At 37.8% G+C, this 21,784-nt stretch overlaps 1 protein-coding gene across 5 annotated transcripts in view; it reads right to left on the bottom strand.

Moving 5' to 3' along the window:
* LDAH (lipid droplet associated hydrolase) overlaps positions 1 to 21,784 on the bottom strand; it is a 107,448-nt gene that overhangs the window by 50,582 nt on the left and 35,082 nt on the right. For all 5 annotated transcript variants that reach the window (XM_052688855.1, XM_052688875.1, XM_052688865.1 and 2 more), the window contains one exon: positions 8,709 to 8,878. In XM_052688855.1, the coding sequence (XP_052544815.1) occupies positions 8,709 to 8,878 (170 nt within the window). The remainder of the gene's footprint in view (positions 1 to 8,708; positions 8,879 to 21,784) is intronic.

Below are 21,784 nucleotides of genomic sequence, written 5' to 3'. Positions count from 1 at the left end.
ACTCTAATTTATCATGCAAATAAAACCGGTCATCAGGTTAGAAGGGTATTAGTGCAACTAAGGAGGAGAATTTGGTGAACATCTTTCAATCGCCAGTGCCACATAAAAAGTCCAAACTCTGCCGGTTGCTATTAAAGGTCACAATTCAAACTGTATTTATTCAGATCTGTTTTTTTGTTCTTTTGGTTTTAGTAAAATTTACTTACAGTAGTCATACTGCTTTTTGAAAACAGAGAAGCAGAAACTCACTCTAATGTTTTCAAGAACAATTAGGACTTAGTGAATTCTACTTATGCAGAATTATACTTCATTTTGGAATTTGAAATGGAGCAGGGTGTTCTTACAATTTTCCAGTGACTAGAAATGTTATAAGAAAGTTATTAGAGGCATATTTTCATTAGCACTAATTGAACTTTCTTATGGGACTCCAAAGGTAACAAGTTTATTAAATACATTTGTGGTTTCTGGATTTTCACTTGAACGTATATTTAACACAAAATTCCAAAGAAAAGGACAAATCCATTTTCTTTTTAATGTCATAGTTAAGTAGCATTGTATCCAAACAGCAGAAATCAAGATTTCCAAATATTTACAGAGTTCAATAAACGGAAAAGGAAATGGACTTCTGTTACACTCAATTTTGAAGATGACCTCACTTAAAGGAGCACAAAAGGTGATTCTTGAGAAGAAATCTAGGACTGATTTAGCTCACTAAACATAGTTGTACAGTCACTCAGCACATCCTCAGGACATGAAATGATTCATCATGATATTTGCATAAGCTCTCCTACAATGAAAAGCAATAAAAGTAATAGTAAAAAGCCAGGAAAAAGAATTAAGTCTTTATCTGAACTTAATTTAACAGTGTATTAGATATGTCGTAAATGCAGTGAGTGTGCACTCTTAGTTGTCTTATATCCAGGTTGTGTCTGTTTCCAGTGCCTTTCACTCCTGCCTAAACTCTTCATACAGGATCCACCATTCCCAACACAGAACTTAATGCACATGAACGTATTTTTCCACTCTCGCCTTTAAAGCAAACATCACCACCAAACTTCACCACAGACCATGAGGAATGAACAAATTAGGAATATGGCACAGTAGGAAATACTTTAATTATAATAATGTCCATTCCAAGAATCTTTGTCTAAGCAGAAGACCCAAACCAAGTCCTTTGCCTGTGGAATAACTGTGTCACATACAATGAAGCACAAAAGCCAATGAAGCAGTTCAACCTCTTCAGGAGCTCAGGGTTACAGAAGAAATTACAATTTCATCATAGAATCATAGAATGGCCGGGGTTGAAAAGGACCTCAAAGATCATCTAGTTTCAACTCCCCTGCCGTGGACAGGGTCACCAATCACCAGACCAGGCTGCCTAGTTCAATACAAATCTGCTGGGAAGAGATACTGGTGATGGGAGTTACTGGCTACACTCAAAGTTTAATTTCATATATGTGAAGTATATGTTCAAAAACTCCACAAAATTCTTCCACGTGCTCATTTCATGAACAGTTCCTTAATGCCTTTATTGACTTGTGTCTCCCTTTCTCTAGTCAATTTTAAACTTAATAAAGTAAATTAAAGTCCTGATTCCTAGCTTGACTTACATCTGTAAAGGCACACTAAATAGTACAAAACAAAAAAAAATTCAAGCTCTGTGCAGTGCATCTTGATAGTGAATTTTGATTGTTAGGCCCAGCTCTCCAAAGGTGCTGAGCTCTGATTTTCAAGTCCTACTCACAAACATCTGCAGCCAGAATTTCAAAAGATCTCACCGCCCAGCTGAAGAAGTTCTTTGGGAAACCTGGCTTTCAAAAGGGTGTTGAGCTCTTTTGAAAACATGTGCTATAAATCCTAATTGTTTTTGAAATTCACTTCTTGCTATGTGTTTATGATTCCCTCATTTTTATAGAATGCTTTAACTTAGTTATTACTGTACAAATCCAAATTTTTGGAGATTCAAAGTAACAAGATTTTATGAACAAATGTGTAAAAATCCACAGTACTTCATAAATCCTGTTGTGCTATTCACTATTCTAGCCATCTTTTTATTTTTAGTCCTTCATTTCCTCTTCATTCTCATGTTTTACTTTGGATTCTTGATGAATGACCAAAGATTCCGGTTTGCAGTTTATTTTTATTCTTTTTCTGTTTGTACATTTGGCTACTTTAATATCTTTTAACTTCCTAGAAAAAATATTTTTTATAGGTGTATTTGAATTCTAACTACATACATCTGAAAAGAAATCCGATGTTTCATTAATAACCACACAAACACGTTATTAAAAAAAATCAAGTCTCTTCAAATCAACACCTGTGCTTCCCTACTCTGAATCATCACAGACAACAATCTCAGTTATCACATACATTAAAGTCAGTGGTAAAAGCTGTATGTTTTTGTGAACACTATGAATACAATATGATTTTCCTTAGAAAGTGCTGAGACCTCATTTTTCCCTCTTTCCAGCAGCCTTCTCATCATATGCTTAGAATCTAAACAAGCTAATCTTAATACAATGTTATTTACTCTGGATCCTCCTCTTAAAATGTGATCATTGTTAAAATGAAGCCTGCCCACGTACACTAGGTAATTACATCACGACACATGCACTGCTGACGATTTTGTCAAGCCTCTATTTTTATTGCACTAAAGATCAATTTTAATTAAATTAATGTTTGCACTTTCTATTATCACTCTACTATTTACAGATCTCATTTGATCTTCAAGATTTCTGGACTGTAAATTTTCCTCATTAAGAATAATATTGAACTGTATGTAATGTTTTTCCTTAAAGTTTCAGGACTGAGTGAGAGCTATCCATCTGCTTTACCCACTCAGAAAGCACACACTGAAAGACAGCACTGTTCAGAGATGCATTATTTGCTTGCATAATACATACGAGACAGTATTAAGAATAAATGAAATGTACATTTAAAAAGAATTTCCTAGAAGCAAAAACAGAGCTTTAATTGCCACTGAACCTTGAAGTAGCCCTAATTTCTGTTTTAGAGGAGACATTTAGTAATCAAATAAGGAAAGCTGTCAGTGTGTAGCCTTTGGTCTATATTCCGTAGACATGAGTGGATTTATCAACCAGTTTTGCTAAGTGTATATCCACTTTTTTTTCTATTAGACAGCCACATTGCATGCTTTAATCTTTTTGTTCTCTAAACTGAGTTTCTATATTTAAACCTTCTGATCAGATACTGAACTCAGTCAGGCAAATCTAGGACCCAACTGCCCACTTTCAGGTGCTGACAGCATGATGAACTATGACTCCCATTTGTGGTTAATGTGAACTGAGCCATGGTTTGCTCACACCGTATAACAGAAATATGGCACAAGACATTAGTGAGGAAAATAAAACAATCAAATCAATGTAAAGTTAATGTTAAAAAGCTTTCTTTGGACCAGATAACCAGGAATGAGCTTTGGTCAAGTAAACAGACAAGTACCATAAGCCTAAACTTCCATTCATGCTTCCTTCGCATGCTCTAAACTTTGGTTTGGAAGTTAAGGTCTCAACAGCTAGAACACAGATCTTAAGAAGAGGCATAATATAGGTAATCAGTTAAATCCTACGTAACATGAAACTCTGAAAATTCCTCGTGCTCCGAATCCTTATGTTTTATGTGGCAAAAAAATTCAGAATTTTACCATTTATGTTGGTCACTTGACTTCTCAACTTTCACTGTTCCCTGCTCGCTACCTCTACAGCTACAAGCAAGAACAAGACTAGACTGGAGATCAGGCAGATGTACAAAGTAGAGTCCTTTGGAAATCCCTTTAACTTAACATCGAGGTGTTACTGCCATGCAGCAATTATGAACAACTTAACTGCTCTGTTTCTCAGCGCATGAAGCAGCAAGGCTGAGCAGAATTACTGAGGGCTGAGAGGGAAGAAATCTCTTGCTGTGCTTAAAGGACTGTCAATTTAGCAGTTCCCTCTTTTGAAGAATTAAGAGAAAAGTGAAAATCCATGTAATAGTGAAGAGGGTATGTGAGAATAGATTAAAGAGCTGAACACAGAATCATAGAATCATTTATGCTTGATGAGATCCTGAAGATCACCAAGTACAACCATCAACCTAACACTACCATGCCCACCACTAAGCCACATCCCTAACTACAGGGTGTCTACTACATTAGAAGATAAAAGCTTGAACATTCCTTCCCTCAGAAAGCAGGTACAAGGAGTTACTAAGTAGTTCTCTCTGAAAACAATCACTTAGAGAGGACAAGCCCAGAAAGAGCAAACAAGTATGGGAGTAACTAAAAGGGAAATGTTATTTTTGTTTTTCAAAGTCTTAGATCTACAGTTTGTCACAAATCAAATAGCAATTTTTATTTATTTATTTTTGTTTTTTTTTTCATAGAATCACAACACGGAGTTACTAAGTAGTTCTCTCTGAAAACAATCACTTAGAGAGGACAAGCCCAGAAAGAGCAAGCAAGTATGGGAGTAACTAAAAGGGAAATGTTATTTTTGTTTTTCAAAGTCTTAGATCTACAGTTTGTCACAAATCAAATAGCAATTTTTATTTATTTATTTTTGTTTTTTTTTTCATAGAATCACAGAATGGTTTGGGTTGGAAGGGACTTTAAAGATTGTCTAGTTCCAACCTCTGCCATGGGCTGGTTGCCCCATCCAATCTGGCCCTGACTGCTCTCAGGGATGGGGCATCCACAGCTTCTCTGGGCAGCCTGCACCACCACTTTTTTTTTCCCCTACAAGCTCCCTTATTGCTTCAAAGATACAGTATCTTATTTATTTTATTTCATCAGGTTTAATAACTTATGTTCATTACCTCTTGCTTTTTCCAAATAACAGAGTTGTTAGCATAAACACCAAGTTCGTATTGCTTGCTTTCCTGGCTATTCCAGTAGACTTACTGATACTGCTGGTGCCTCACTGAGAGAATATACTTCTCCAAACTTTGTAACCTGTTACTATGTGGATTATGCAGCCTGTATAATGTGGACATTGTCAACAAAAGCAAATTTTATTAATTGCTGCTTCAGACTACCTGTGCTTCCTGGCACATGCTCCCAAAAGTTTGCTGTTCATCAAGAACTGACAGAGAACTGCCAAATAGATATAGATACATGTATACATATATAAATGTATATTAGAGAAACAGCTCAATTCTAAGACCAGCTTAAGACATCCATAAAGTTAAATTGACACATCTCACTGAAGGCAGCTGAACTCAGACTCATGATTAAATCTGTGCAAAACAGCATTCGATTCCTTTATTTTTTTTTTCATTCCCTCAACACTTAAAGGTGAATAAAGGTGAGTGTACATCAGCCAGTGCTGTTTGATTATTTTTTATATGTAGAGCTCCTTTATCTGGAATGGACAGACTGCCCAGGAACTGTGGGGTCTCCTCCTTGGAGTTCTCCAAAAGCCACCTGCATGAGGTGTGAGGTACCCTGGGAGTCCCTGCTGGAGCAGGGTTTGGGCCAGATGGATCTGGAGGTCCCTGCCAACCTCAGCCATGCTGTGATTCTGTGATGTTTTATTAGCTACAATTAGTAAAATCAACCGAGTCCTAATAATATCCTTTTGCATCATTGAGACACAGTAACAATGTGTCTGAATTTACAATGCTTTGAATTACACATCACATAAAATTTATTTGCTTAAGCTTACATAAACCCAGAGATTTTAAACCCTCTTTTCAATGAGCTTTATAAGAAGGCAAATATTTATATTGCATAATAATTTAATTCATTACTGTTAATTCACTACCACAAGGGTGCTACCATTTCAATAGCAACATCACATACATAAGATAAATTCTGGAACAGAATGAATTTTATTAGCTAGGAAATGTGTCAATCTTTTGATTAAATTAACAAAGAAATTGAGTGCTTTAGGAAATAGTAATACCATCAGCAAAGCACAAAGAATTAGTCCAAGTAAGGATTTGTATTTTAGAAGAGAATGCCTGGAGGACATAGTGTATTTGTAAGTCAGGCTCAAGCTCCAACAACTGTGAAAACAATCTGTTAACTTCTTTCTTCAGTGCTGCTATTTGAATGTAGAATGAAGAAGATTATGAGGTTAAGACCAAGCATCAGTTAAGCTGCAGAGTACATTCCTGCAGTTTTCCATCCACAAAGTGTAAGGATGATTAATATTTTGAATGCCATGAGAAAAATGTAGAGCAGTCTGACAAGCTCTGAGTGCTCTACTTCCCACAAAAAGAAGACTCTTAAAAGATTTGACGTCCACCATGGTAACTGAAAAGTGTCCTTGGTTAGATGTGTACCAGCAAACAGAGCAACTGAGAGCAGCTCCCTGATCCTGAGATTAAGGATGGCATGGAATCATAGGATCACAGAATTGCTCAGAATGGAAAAGACTTTCAGGACATGGGATGGTCTGTCACAGCCGTGGATGAATTTTTCCCACTCAAAACAGAACGTTTGTATCCAAACCATTGGGAATGGATCCCGTCCTCTGCCAAGCTCAGGCCCATGTTGGATGGGTCTCACACTGGCAATTCTTGATTCTTTCCTCTTTCAGGAAAAGACAGCAGTGCTCCACAGAAGCACAGAAAAAAAATAAAAATGTCACAGAACTCCACCAATCTGCAGAGCATAGTGCTCATAAAGTTAAGAGCCACCAAGAAGGACAGAAGTGGAGGCAGTACTTCATCCTTGTCATGCCTTCCATGCTCACCAAGTTCCCTCATCACTGCACAGAAAATCTAGTCTACTCTTGGATAGATCATGAAAGGGATTTAAATGGGGCAACAGAAATGAAGCCTGCTGAATGACCATTACTGAATCATTTGAGCACTAAGTTCAATGCATTAACCTCTAGCTCAAAATAATAAACTGTAAGCAATAAAGGCCTTTTAAAAGCAGAGAATTTAAGACCAAAACCAAAGCTCATAGAATAAAAGAATATCACACAAGAACTACACAAAAATAAAATCAAATGATCTAGCTACTAAAATACACATATGTGCTCAAAATCTTGTGGGAATCAAATATTCCAGTAAAAACAAAGGGAGAGATGGAAACACAAGTTTCTTATTATCACACTTCATACGTTATAAAACCTAACAGTTAACTTATTTTTGGCAAAGGGACAAAGGTTGCACAACACTCTGGCTTGTACAAATATTTTCTATTGCTAAATGCATCTTAAATGTGGTTTATCGTATAATTTCATGCACACAGTGCACCATGAAGTCTGAATGTATCCCAGAGATACCTACAATGCAAAACATTGATAAGTAACACGCTGCCAACATCCAATGAGCCAAGTGTAAAAAAATTACTCAACAATTCATAGTTCAATTGAAACCAGGTAAAACCATTTTGTAATAAGCACTGTAGAGATGTTGACCAAAGAAAAGTTGGTATTTCTGGACAAATCACTACATATGATATTTTCTAAAACACTCCCTCTTGAAAAGATAAAACAGTAACAAAATTTATCTCAAAAAAATAAACCCTCCTTGTTTATAATCACAAATACGCTTGGGGAAATATGGAAGGTTAACATATAAGGTTAACTTCATGTTTCACTTTTTTGTTGCCATTTTCTTCAAAGGGAAAAAAAAAGTTGGATGTTCAGTGGAAACGGTTATAAAGATGTGGAAGAACCAACTCATGCATATGTTAAACACAGACTTTATGCTAACACTGCACTCCCTTCCACTGAAGTGCTTATAAAGTAGAAGAAGAGGCAATGATTTAGCAAGAGTGAATATTTAATAACAAATTCAGCATTCTTCATTGGCCATCCACGAGCAGAGTGAGTTATCAGCAACACTAACAGCTCTGTCTCTCAACCTGACAGTGTCCTTCCTCACGTTTCCTGCTGCTTCACAGAGAGGAAGAAAATTGTTCAGATGAACAAAGGTAAGAATATGCAGCTACACCTCCAATTCTTCTTACACAAACCAGGACTGTGCTGCAGAAGCACTGGTATCTATCAAAATTTAAAAACAATGCCTTTTAGAGCTGTTCTCATCACAGTTTATTATATTATTTTCCATACAATTTTCCACCTAGAGCTAGCAATCTGCTTTTCTTGAGATCTTTGATCCTTGAGAAGCTCTTATCAAAATCATAACCAGTTTTATTTTTTGACGTTGCAGCATAATTTAATAATATAAAAATAATTGAAATTAATTAAAAAAACTTATATCTAGCATCTGTTTACATATTATTTCACACAGAGAGTGGTGAGGCACTGGAACAGGTTGCCCAAGGAGGCTGTGGATGCCCCATCCCTGGAGGCATTCAAGGCCAGGCTGGATGTGGCTCTGGGCAGCCTGGTCTGCTGGTTGGCGACCCTGCACAGAGCAGGGGGCCGAAACTGGATGATCATTGCGGTCCTTTTCAATCCAGGCTATTCTATGATTATGTAATGACAATAAGACAACAAGAAAGCCTGAAACATATCTATTGGCATTAATAATCATTTGTACTACGTGGGCATTTTGAGGTCCAGATTTAGAACAAGATCTTCATCCTACAGTAAACTGCTTAATTATATTTTATTTGGCTTAGTTCATTAGCTCATTAATGTTTTTATTTCATTTTAATGAGAACTAGGATTGAAAGCTTGCCTATACAAGAATCCAGCTTCCACAGGAAAGTCCTGGCAATATTCACAAGCTAATCATGTGCATTGTTTTGCTAACAATGCAACCCCCATTCTTCAAGGTTGATGTACCTGAAGTTCTGATGCTCGCTTCATCATCTCCAGTGTGATGTAGCAACCAATAGAATGAGCAATCAGTACCAGCTTTATATCTTTAGATACGTTCTTTTTAAGGAAGTTCAGCTTATGTTCTACTTGTCCATTAAGTCCAAACACATCCTCCAGCTCCTTAATGTCTGTGTCTGAAACAGAAGAAAAAAAGTCCTTTGTTTTAGTAAAAGTTTCAACTACCTCAGTTTTCTCTACTTTTTTTGGAAAATTCTGAAATACAACTTTTAATAATAAAAAAAAAAAAAAAGTTAGCAGAGCTGGTAAATGGCAGACCATCATTAAATGTGCAGGCATATACAACTAGCCAGCTAGAAAAGGATACAGCAACTCATGGAGCTTGATGGTTCATCGTCTGCTACGGTATTTGTTTGGTACAAGGCCAAACTCACAGCGAGGGTTCAGCTTAAATTAACCCAATTTTATATTGTAAGTTCAGGATCTAATATAGCAGTACTGCTCAGGAACAAGAGATCCTTCAATCAAGACAAATGATCAGCCATGTTACCATGTGCTGAGGACAGTCAGATACCTAAGGTCTCTTGTCTTAATAAATGTACAGAACAAAATAAACCCATAGGGTGAGGAAAAATATGGGATGCGTATACATCAACATGGAGCAACGGCAATTACACAAATTACACAGATTTAGGCAGGTTATTATCATCACTGATCCAGCTACAAAGAGCATCAGGTGAGAGCCTCAGGTTTCCAGGTCACTGTATGATTTCATTCCTGTTCTGTCAGGGACCTCCCAAAGGAGCCTGGGCAATCACTAACAATGAGAACTTCACCACTTGCTCCCTGGCCAGCCAACAAGACTGGGATAATCCAGACTGTAACAATTTGCATCAATCAGGGCTTCGTTAGCACTGGCTCATGATGTGGGTGACATGGCTCTGAAGTTCTAAGTCTAAGGGGACTCACAGAACTTTAATCCGCTAGAAAAATACTCTACCTGCTGAACTAAAAGGTGTGCTAAGGATACACCACTCCAGTTTAAGCTGGGCTGCCGTATGGAAAAGAATGCAAGAAAAAACAAGAATGGAAAACGAGAGGCAGAAAGCATGAAGGAACTTGTAAGAGAAAGCTAGCTCACAGAGTAGGCCCACTTCAGACGTAGCTGGTTTTGTATCTGCAAAGAGGAAGTGGTAACAGACACCTTTCTAACCACCCATTATCAAATTACAATGATTTACAGGTCCTTCAATCTCCGTGCAGTAAATCTGTAATCCCAAATGCTAAAAATTACCAATACAAATGAGTTATGGGAACTCTGGCCGCAACAGTAGTAATTGGTAGCATGAGTTGGCGCTAAATTGCCTCTTCGATGATCTGTATAATGCATAATGTTTTGAAGCAGAATAATTGTTTTAGAACGTGCTCTGATGCCTTTTTTCCTGAGCTTAAAATATTACCACAGAGGCAACAACAAGCACATTTTTCTTTAGTATTTCTACTAAAACTACTTATGATCACAACCCAACATAATTTATAGTAGTTTACTCTGAATGAAAAAGACAAAACACACTTAAGGAATGTAACACTGGATTAGAAGTAATATATTACCTATTAGGCTTTCTACAAGTAATGTGAAACAAGAAGCTTGTTCTGTTTCCTGAAACCCTAAGGCCAACACATTGTTTTTAATCTTAGTTCCTATTTTTAGTTAGAGCTACTTTTTATTTATTTATACAGTAGCTTAACCACATGCAGGAGTGGGCTGTCTGCACTGCAAGTCTAATTAAGTGTATATGTAAAACACACAGTAACAGAAAACTAGAAATATAGTGACCCACTGGGTACAGGAACAAGTGACAGAGTATGTGACATTGAGTATAACTGTATTGTCATGTGTTGGGTTGAAGAGGCCAATTTTACTCTGTAAACATTATCTACCATTCCCATACTTCATTTCTCAGGCACTGCCATCTTCAGTGATTTATCAGCAAGTCTTTTAATTGTGGACATTCCATTCATAGCCTTTGTTCTTAAAAAAAAGGGGGTTTAACAAGAATTTTTGCTTCTTCTAGGTTAGAGAAAGGGAAAAGGAGTAAAGTAGGAGAAGAAATCTTCTAGACAACCTCTCCAGGTTCATAAGACTACAGAGATCAAGCAGGAAAGAACACAAATTCTATTTGTATTCTTCATGCAACCTTGTGATTTTGAAGCAATTTTATAATACCATTATCAACACACATGACAGAAAATTATGGATGTCCGGATTAATGGCTGCTTTTCTCAGCAAAAACTCAGTATCTGCTACAAGCAAAATGCTGAAAGTTACTGCAATGTTGTCAATGAACAGTACAGCAAATACTGCCTTGCACAGCCTCAACACTTTCCAAATCAAGGTTATTTGTCTAACAGTTAATTAATTAATTAGTTTCTTAAGACATTAGATATTTAATTCAATATTTACTTAACAACTAAAATAGCAGTGTAGAGTTCAGGTTAACATACTCAAAATTATTACTGATTTCATTAGTGATGTGCCTACTGAGAACCAGTTTTGTTGCCAAAGTAAGAATGTGAAGGAAGGGTAAGGGCTGGACAGGTAGGATTAAAAACAGAGAATAAGGGCTTTTTTCTCCTGTCGCTTGCTCAGGCTTGAGTTTAGAACTCGAACATATTGAAAGTGAGTCCTAACAGCCAGTGCTGACTCAATAGAATTGTTCTAGAAGTTTAATACTACTTTTCCTTCTCTTCTGTAACATTGGTTTGTTGCCAAACCAAATTGCATTGGTTTTGCTTACAGAAAATCCACCTTGGATGAGCATGCAGCACGGGGTCTGGAGATGTAACTGTCATCCCAATAGAGCCAGCACTGTTGTCAGGTGAACTCCAGTGTCACATAACTCTACAGTGAAACACATATTTTATTTTACATCTGGCCAAACATAAAACTGCCCATGTCTCACGGCAATTTGTGTTTCCTCAGTACAAATGATGTGCTTATAACAGTCCAAAATATGTGGAGCTGGGCCGTGTCATACATCTGAAAGATTTATTTATTTATTTTATGGAATAATATCGTCCAGGGATTATCCAAAGTCAACACGAATTTCTTGGGTGGAGGAGCTTAAATTGGTTCTTTATATAAGCAAACAGACTTGCACAAACACACTGGCAGTCAGCTTTGTGATGGCTGTACATCAGAGGAGGGACCAGAGAGCGAATTACTTCACCTCAGGTGTGGAACAAATGGCGTGGCTGAAATAAAGCTCATTTAAGCTCTTTTCAGATAGTAGAAATTATATGACTTGTACCTTATGCCACAAACACCACAGCTGGGCCAAAGCATGTGATTGCAAGACTTTACTTAGCTGAAGTGTATTAAAAGAAATACTGTATTTCTTTATTTTCTTTGGCAAAACATCAATCTTCTGATATGCTTTTGGAAAAACAAATGCACAATCACTTTAATGAATCTCTTCTTCTGACCTCTGCTAAACCCAGTGTTAGAAAACAATGATAGATTAAAATAAAGTGTTTGCTCTGAGATTAGTCGACAAGTTAATCTTGCTGGGGAAGAGGACTTCACTTTTTAGCAAAAGAACAGAGAATTTTGTTTGTTTTTCTGCTGTGTATGCATGGGAAATTCTTAGGGAAAAAAAAGAAAGCACATCAGTTACATGAGCAGCCTTTATACTGCAGATTCCTGAAATTAATAATTATTCAGAAATTACAGATTTTCTTTTCCTTCAACGATTCAAAAAGATACTGGAGGCAAGATTTTCCAGTGCTACTGTTAAAGCTCACACACTTCGTGCATGCGTGTGCACCTCCCTAATTTCACAACGGAATGCTTGTACATCCAAATGCCCCGCTACCCTGCTCACAGAGGATAACAGCATTGCAGCTAGGGATGCAGACACTCATCTGACTGTCAGATAGCGACTCTAAGTCTGTCTCAGGATCCATTCATATGTGAGGTCTGGGAATTGCTCAGGAACAATGAGGCAAAATATACTTTTATTCTGTTTTTCTGAGAAAGGGAAGAAGATAAAGCATCCTAAAAATTATGAAGCAGAAAAAGAAAAAAAAAAAACAAAAAACACCCACACAAATTCCCCAAGTTTTTTGTCCCTAACACAAATACATGTAGCATCTTTTGTGCCAAGACAAAAGACTAACCACATCACTGACCTGGTATAAGCATGGGATGTTCCACATAGCTTATAAAAAAAAAAAATAAAATCCTGCTTTATGAAGATACAGAACAAGCCAATCAGAAATCATAATTAAAATAACAAATGAAATGACCATTCTTTTTGCTTGGTTATTAAGCACCTGAAAACCTCCTTGATTCAGTGTTCCATTTAAGACTCATGTTGTTGTCTTGCCTAAATTACAAAATGAAAGGAAAAAAAAAAACTTTTCTACTTTCTTCACTTTGCTTGTATTTAATAAATTAATTATAGAAAGGATGATAACTCCATGGGAAAACAGAAGACAGAGCAGCACCTTTTACATCAAGTTCTGAAAATGGCACAATGCTTTTTTCTATAATATCCTACTGCAAGTCTGGCAGTAGAAAACACTTCCATCTGCCCTACATGGAAGGGATGAGCGAGAAATCCCAGACACAAATGTTTCTATGAGCAGGAGACCAATGATCCCTCCAAGACAGAACAACAAGGGTTTTACTTTTTCTTGACTTCTGGGGACATACTGCAGTGATAATGACAGGATGCCACTGACTGTGGAACCCATAGGTGGAACCACAATGCTACTGTGAGTGAGAGCCATAAGGAGTTGTAAGATTGTGATCATACCTGTCCTGAATAAAACCAAGGAGCTGCTTATTGCCTAAAAGGATGATTAATCTAGGAGGATTCTCATAAGTACTGACAATGCAGCCCACATATCCTTCTGCATTTGGTAGCTGGCTTTTCACAGTTGTGACCTGTAACAGGGGGCTTAGCAAAGAGGAATAGTGAAGTTCCAGGAGGAAAATACTGCCTGTGACCTTGTAACATTGACAGTGTCAATACAGAGGACAGGGCCACTGAATCAGCATCTGTGTGAAGAGGTGCCATGAGGGAAAGCAAAGAAAAATGCCTTCCCTGTCCTGTATCTGCCCCTTCACCAGTCATTTACTCTAGAAGGCAGCACCAGAATATCTAAGGACAAACTCTAATGGACTTAGAATGTGGCCAAGAATTTTCAGAATTTTACAGGAGTACATGACTGGAAACTGAATTCAGAGCTGGAAAGGAGTTCACCTCTTCCTCTCTTACATGGCTCTCCTTTCAGTTAGATGATGCTCCCATACTGCTTCAGTGATATCAGTGAATGAGAAAAGTTTCAACACATGAACATGCAGTAAATTCATGGGAAGTATAAAGAGGAAAAAAAGGAAACCAGGAGACGATACTGACAGCTCAAAGATAATACCAAAGCTTAGGAAAGGGAAGTTACACGGCATCACTGTGACCAAGCCAATAGCTCAGGAGGGCTAGCTTAGGGTCACTTTAGGTGCATTCCATCCTCTCAGACCATAAGTGAACATTAAACACTGGACCAAGCGTTTTAGACTTTTCCAACACAACCTATACAAACACTGCAGGGGAGAAGCAGCAACTGGGACTGTGTAACTGCTGTTTAGATGGAGCAGTCAATGGAAGGTTTAATCTTTGCCTTCACATGGTGATGGACAGAAAGCTGCCCCGTGACTAAATTATCTAGGAGGATTACTTGCTAAACAGGGCTGCATAGTCACAAGTCAAATTCTGTAAATCAAAGAATCCATATGATTTTTTTGTTCTTATAGCAAAACACAGTAATTTGTTACCAGTGGATGATGCCATCTCAAAATGTTTAAAGAGAACTGTATGCTTAAAAATGGAGCTTTCCGGTTTGTGGGTCTAAAATGAGAAAATCTTTTAGAAAATACATCTCCTAAAGATATATTGCTTGAAGCCTGAATGCTTCACCCAATCTTTCATTTGATTACTGAACCCTGGATAATTTGTATCAGCAAGTGATAAAATGCCAATGAAATGGGATGGAAACCGTGAAAGAATGTTCAATAAATACTGAAGAACTCCTACTGACACCAGGAACCAGGTTTTAAAGCATTGTGTTTCAGATTAACCCCTAGACCTTCATCTGGCCCTGGTACCCTCAGGAACTGTTCATGCAACTTTTAAGATAAACATACCGCTCATTAGTGTTTATTGGAGTAATTACTTTTTGTAAAGGTATCCTCTACAAATAAATTACCATTTACTCAAGACACTGTAGTGGTCATTGGCATTATTTTCTTTATTAGAAAAACAACAAGACCTTAGTTTGTAAATTAAAACTACCGATTTCCTTTGCTATCTATATATCTATTGCTGGGATACTTTATTTAACATCTAATTTGCTGTCGAAAGGAAGCTGTAGTATAATTAAAATAGTACTGGTGTAGTCTGACAGAATAGACTAACGTAACATACACTAAAAACAACTTTGATTCAAAACATACAGGAGTATGTTGAACTTCCTAAATGAAGAATTGCTGAGATACTTCTTTTTATTTTGCATTCCCAGTCTTGCTTTCCTCTGGTGAGAGCAGCAATTACTGAGTATAATGAGATAACAGCCAGCACAAGTGCAGAGACAAAGTTGTGCTGGTTGCTTTTAACTTAGGCAAAGCAAGCAACTTTAAGCAATGTTTTATTGTGAAGCTCTACGCCAGTGTTTACTTCCATTATCATTTTTACATACATAAACCAAATTTAATACTCATGATAAATGGATTTTTCTGTATCTGAATGACAGCACTTCTGCACCTGAATGACTGTCAAGCTGAATAACTGCAGAAAGTGTATTTTATAAGAATTTTCAATGTTTTAATAACAAAAAAAAAAAAAAAAAAAAACCACAAAAAGCAAAATAAAACACATAGAACTTGAGAGAGAAATGGCTAGAGAACCACCAATGTATAGGAGCAAATCTACATTTCCATCATAAAGTTACTTCAAGGAGCAAAAGCAAAAAGGTCTGAAAAGATGGGAAGCTGGTTGTTCATGTTAAACTCCTTATTTTCTGGATACTTTCAATCTTCAGGAAGAAGTATGCCATGAGGCGTGCACTGAAACATGAAAGGACTCCACAGTGAGCATGAGCATTAGGATGGGTTTATCGTACCAGTAGCATGTGTCCAAACAACACAATGAAAAGCTTATAATTTCCATTATCTGGCTGAGCTAGGTTGCAAAAAATCAGTCCAGATCCAACAAATCCCACTTTCATGCCCCCAGAAGTCTGTTTTCCTCGCTTTGCCTGGCAGGTGATCCTCCTTCAGATGTCTACCTTGAGTGTTTCCCTTTGGAATACTCATTTCACATATGGTCTGAAATATCACCCAGTTTTACAAGGGTAAATGTTTTTTACTTTGAATTATCTTGCACCATCAGCCTTGATGCATGTGATGTATGAGTCCATCCAGGAAAAACACACGCACAGGGCGTTGCTCCCTAAGGTAGTTCTGTACTGCAAAGCACATTAGTATCAAGACCTTTCTGAGTTCGGCCAGATCCAACATCTTCCAATTTCACATGGTGAAAATTCAGTCTTGAAAAACTAAAGCACGGGACTTTCTTACTGAATGAAGCAACAAAAAGCAACTTCAGTAAAAAAGCACATTTCAACAACTTGTGTTGGCACAGGTTGACAGTGGAAGAAAACTAATATGATGACATGCTGCACAACTTCAAGACTGTCTACATATAGCATGACAACGAGAAACAAAGGAAGGATAGTTGCAATTGTATGAGCGTTGAACAAAAAATATTGGATGTCATTTAATAGGAATGGATTCAGTAGGTGTATGATAAATAAAACATTGCACCATAGTAGGTAAGTCTAACAGTCACACCTATTGAAAACAGCACTTCAGAAGTTTGGGAAGTTTAAACAGATAGAAGTAGAGAAACAGAGGCTGAGAGCAAATAAAGGAGAGCCGAAGCTTGGAGCAAAGACAGACAGCTGGCCAAGGAAGACAACCCGTGTTATTCCACAGACAGGGAGTAAAAAGAATTATTCTAGAAGTGGGAGAAAACGGCAAGGAATACAGCACGGAATTAAGAGCGGGGAAGCAGAACAAGTGAGCAGCTAAGAAGGTAACTGGATAGACAGCTATACAGTAACACAAATAACAGTATGGGATTTGTACCTTACAGCCACATACAGCAAGGTGTAACTGAGCAGATCAATGGGTGACATTTGCTGAAGCACTCAACACTTTGCTGAAACCATGATAAAATTTTTGGTTTGTTTACATCAGCCTTAATTTCTCTAGAAAATCCATCCCCAAATTATATTTAGAACTGATACAGACAAAGACTGAAATGTTCAAATAAGGCTAAGTCTTGGAAGTAATACTAAAATAACAAGACTGCATTTCCTACCGTAGTGGCACTAGCTACCACCACGGCATTTGGATGACATTTAGGAGAACTTAGGGCTTTTTCTTTACTCCTGGATATATTTGTCTCAGCTGATACTACACTGATACACTGATACAGGAAAGTGGAGGTTTGTATCTTCATTTATTCACAGAAACGATACTAAATTTAAATTTAGTAGCTAGACTGACCACCTGAAGTAAGCAGGTCCAGATGATATAATAACACTGACCAGCATCCTTCTTATTTTAAGGAGTAAACGACCCACTTAGGCAAACATAACACTGTTCCATCTTTAACTCGTATTCTTCAAAAATGACAGATCGTAAGAAGTTTTCAAAATTATATCTTAGATTCTGTGGTTTTGGCTGGGATAAAGTTAAATTTTCTTTGAAGAGGCTTGTATGATGCATTTTTAATGAAAACAGTGACGACAGCACACTGGTGGTTTAGCTGTTGCTGAGCAGTGCTGCACAAAGCCAAGGACATTCCAGCTTCTCACAGCATCCTGCCAGTGAGGAGATGAGGGGCACAAGGAGCTGGGAGGGGACAGAACCAGGACAGCTGACCCAAACGGGCCAAAATGATGTCCTGTACCATAGGGTGTCATGATGGGCAACAAGAACTAGGGGGAAGAAAACATGTAAAAACCTGGTTGTACTAAAAGCAAACCTAAGAATGAAAGTCTAATTTCACTTTGCATTTTCTTGAAATACAGCAGATTTCTTTATCACTCGCTGATGTTTAAGTAACAACATGAAAGTCAGAGTGCAAATTGTCTATCTTTGGGGAAGAAACACATTTCTGTCAAATTATCCACTTTAAATTATTATTTACACTTTTCCCACTGCTAAATTGCTTTAAAACTGACAGATTTATTCCCTAAAATCAAGACAGCAGTTTCCTTTCTAGCCCTCCTGCTGAAAATGCTGTAGGTTTCATTCACAGTCACCTGGCTGAACTACAGAGCAGAGCAGGTATGGCAACACGCCGAAGATTCTGTGATGACTTTGATTTTTAATTGATTTTTTTTGGAGTTTTGCATTATAACTGAAATAGATACTAAAGCATTACTGTAACAAAGCTGATCTGTCATCACAAATGAGCCTACCCATGGCTTTATAACATCATTTCTATTGAACTGAATTTGAACCATGCCCTACACATAAGCAGATTTAAATATGATCATGTTTAATGTATATTGATGTGCATTCAGGAATATGAAACGTAGTCTCTTCATGATTAAAGGATTAAATTTCTCTCAAGTATTCAAACAGTAGTTAATGGAGACTCAGAGGTAATATGTCTGAAAACTTATATTCTCAAAAATAAGAAACAACCATTAAATAAACTAAACAAAAACGGAAGCACTACAGCAGCAATCTTAGAGAACTTCAGTGGAGTCTATTGTATGGTTTAGCCCAACAGTGGTTCATTTAGCAGCTAGGCAGCCACCTGACCTTGCTACTAATTTGGGAGCTGTAGTAAATAAGATTTTAATTGCTGTATTATTCCAAAAACGTAGCATTTAAACTTAAGAAAAATAAGAGTACGTCCAGCCTAAAGGAAAAGAATAGCTGCATCAAAGGGAGGTAAAAAGAAAAACTCCTTTATCCAACAAGAAATGCGAGTCCCTCATGCATCCTGGCTCCACAACACTGCTACCACTCAGTCCTTGCTCACTTCTCAAAGCAAAAAGCCCTTACCCACATCTTTGTAAGAGATGTAACAGTGCACTACAGCTATGAGTAATTCATTAATGAAGCTGACTACTTAAGAGTGATGCCACCTGCATTTCCTGCCTTACTCTCTTCTACGTTTCCCTGAAACGTTTCTCTTTAAAGAAAAGGAAACTCCTAAAACCACAGCAAACTGAGGCTGAAGTTTCAAACCTGAATATTTTCTGAATTCTGCTGTGCGTTGCTGAGTTTCTCAGCCTTAAGACTGCAGATGACAGTGAAATAAAAACCAAATTACCATTAAACTCTAGATTGACTGCATTAGGATCTGCACCATTTTTGGCAAGCTTTGTCGTATCAAAATTAAATTTAAGGTCTATATCCCAAAGTAAAAACTGTAATTAAGAAATTTAAAAATATATTGATCAATTTTTTTCCCCAAAAGTAACCTACATAGTGAATAAAATTTTGGTTCAATTATTGAAACAAACCCAGGCCTGATAAACCTGCAGAGAGCAAGGATTATTTTCTGCTATGGGGATTGTCCATTTTCAGTCTGTTAGCAAATGTAAATGCATTTCCCAGTCTGACTTGTATTAAAGGATTCTTAAGAATTCTCTCTTGGGAAAATAATCAGAACCATTTCAATATTTTGTTTATTGAATTATTTCACTTTTCAACTTTCCCTACAATAGAATGGCAAAACATCACATCACTCTCATTTCAGTGAACTATGACACACCTTCTAAAGGCAGGACACCAAAAGATATAAATGTTAGCTCTTCATAGGTTCAAATTCTTAAACACTTTTTTTCTCCTTCACTAAACAGCCATCTGTGTCTAATTAGAAGCGATGGTATCAGCTGGAGAACATACCTAAGTCATGGGGTGAAAGGCAGAAAATGATCCATAAACAATCTCAAAACTTACATCCAAAGTCTCCTGGAATGCACTGAAGACATTACACTCTCCAAGAGATGCTGTTTTGTTTTTTTTTTTTAATGTCCTGTTTTCTGGATAAGGATCCAGAAAAATGTATCAGATTTCAAAAATTGTTACTTTAAAAAACATCCTTGAATTAGAATTATATTAACCTTATGTGTAGATACGGATGAATTAAGCTTTCACAGGGGAATTGGTTGAATAAAGTGCTACAATGGATTATAAAGATTTTCATGGATTTTAAAAATAATATACATAGGGACACAATGAGGACAGATGCAGTGAAAAACCTTGAACAAAACAGAGAACCTGTTTTTCATATTGCTAAAACAAAAGTAGAGACAAAGCTCTCTGCTTAGTAACACCAGCAAAAACTGGTGACTTCTCCATCAAATGCAAAGGAATACAGAGCTGTGTTTTAGGTGGTACACGAATCATCTTAACAGTGTTTAAATTATCATTATGAATAAATAAATGGCAGAAAAAGCATGATGTTATGAGCAGTTAAAATTGATAACATTTTGGTTGGCCAGAAAAGAAAATACTAAAAGAATTTAGAAATACTGCACATATGGGAAAGTTTTAGTTTTTTAGTTTTGATTCTGACTTGAACAAGATTTTTCAACACACGTTTAAAATTAAGCTGAACTGATAAAAACAATGCCAAATGCCAACATTTCACTCAAATGAGCATTTGCATAATTACAGGCATTGATAATGGCTCCTGTATGAATAATTAACTGCACGTGGCACACGGGAAAGAAGTATTACAGTAAATGAAGTACTGCAGCCTGCTTTTCACATATTTCGATTTAAAACATTCCAGTGGGTTTCTACCATGAAGATTTGAAGATCAAAGAGCTTCTAAAGCACCACAGATGCTAATTTACAGGTGTTTTAATACTGACAGAATAGAAAGCTGTCATTCACCTTAAAGAAGATCACAGAAGTACAGAACCACAGAATGGCCTGGGTTGAAAAGGACCACAATGATCATCTGGTTCCAACCCCCTGCTTTGTGCAGGTCGCCAACCACAAGACTAGGCTGCCCAGAGCCACATCCAGCCTGGCCTTGGATGCCTCCAGGGATGGGGCATCCACAGCCTCCTTGGGCAACCTGTTCCAGTGCCTCACCACCCTCTGGGGGAAAAACTTCTTCCTAATATCCAACCTAAACCTTCCCTGTCTCAGTTTAAGACCATTCCCTCTTGTCCTATCACTGTCCACCCTCATAAACAGCCATTCCCCCTGCTGTTTATACGCTCCCTTCAAGTACAGGAAGGCCACAATGAGGGAAGCCCAGTTCCCTCAACCTTTCCTCATAGGAGAGGTGCTCCAGCCCTCTGATCATCTCAGTGCCTCCTCTGGACCCGCTCCAAGAGCTTCACGTCCTTCCTATACTGGGGGCCACAGGCCTGGACGCAGTGCTGCAGATGGGGCCTCACAGGAGTTGAGTCGAGGTGAATGATCACCTCCCTCTCCCTGCTGGCCACCCCTTTTTTCCAGCTCTCGTCTACCAGGACCCTGAAGTCCTTCTCCACAGGGCTGCTCCCAAGGGGTTCTTCACCCAGTCTGTATAAATACCTAAGATTGCCCCAACCCTGCAGCACGCTGCACTTGGCCTTATTTATTGAACCTTATTTGGTTTTCATGGGCCCACCTCTCCAGCCTGTCCAGATCCCTCTGGATCCCTTCCTTCCAATGTACTGACCGCACCATTCAGCTTGGTGCCGTCCGCAGACTTGCTGAGGGTGCACTCCATGCCACCATCTGTGTCACTGACGAAGATGTTGAACAGCACTGGTCCCAAGACTGACCCCTGAGGGACGCCGCTTGTGACCGGCCTCCACCCTGCCACAGACCCATGGATCATAACTCTTTGGCTGCGTCCAATCAACCAATTCCTAATCCACTGAACATTCCATCCTTCATATCCCTACCTCTCAAATTTAGAGAGATTAACAGTAATTAAAAACTTTCATACTGCTTAAAATAAATGACAGCCACAAAATAGCTAAAA

This window comes from Tympanuchus pallidicinctus, unplaced genomic scaffold (genome assembly GCF_026119805.1).
Source record: "Tympanuchus pallidicinctus isolate F22 unplaced genomic scaffold, pur_lepc_1.0 scaffold1, whole genome shotgun sequence".
NCBI lineage: Eukaryota > Metazoa > Chordata > Aves > Galliformes > Phasianidae > Tympanuchus > Tympanuchus pallidicinctus.
The sequence above is the reverse complement of the archived record's forward strand: the minus strand, read 5'-3'. Positions and strand labels throughout refer to the sequence as shown.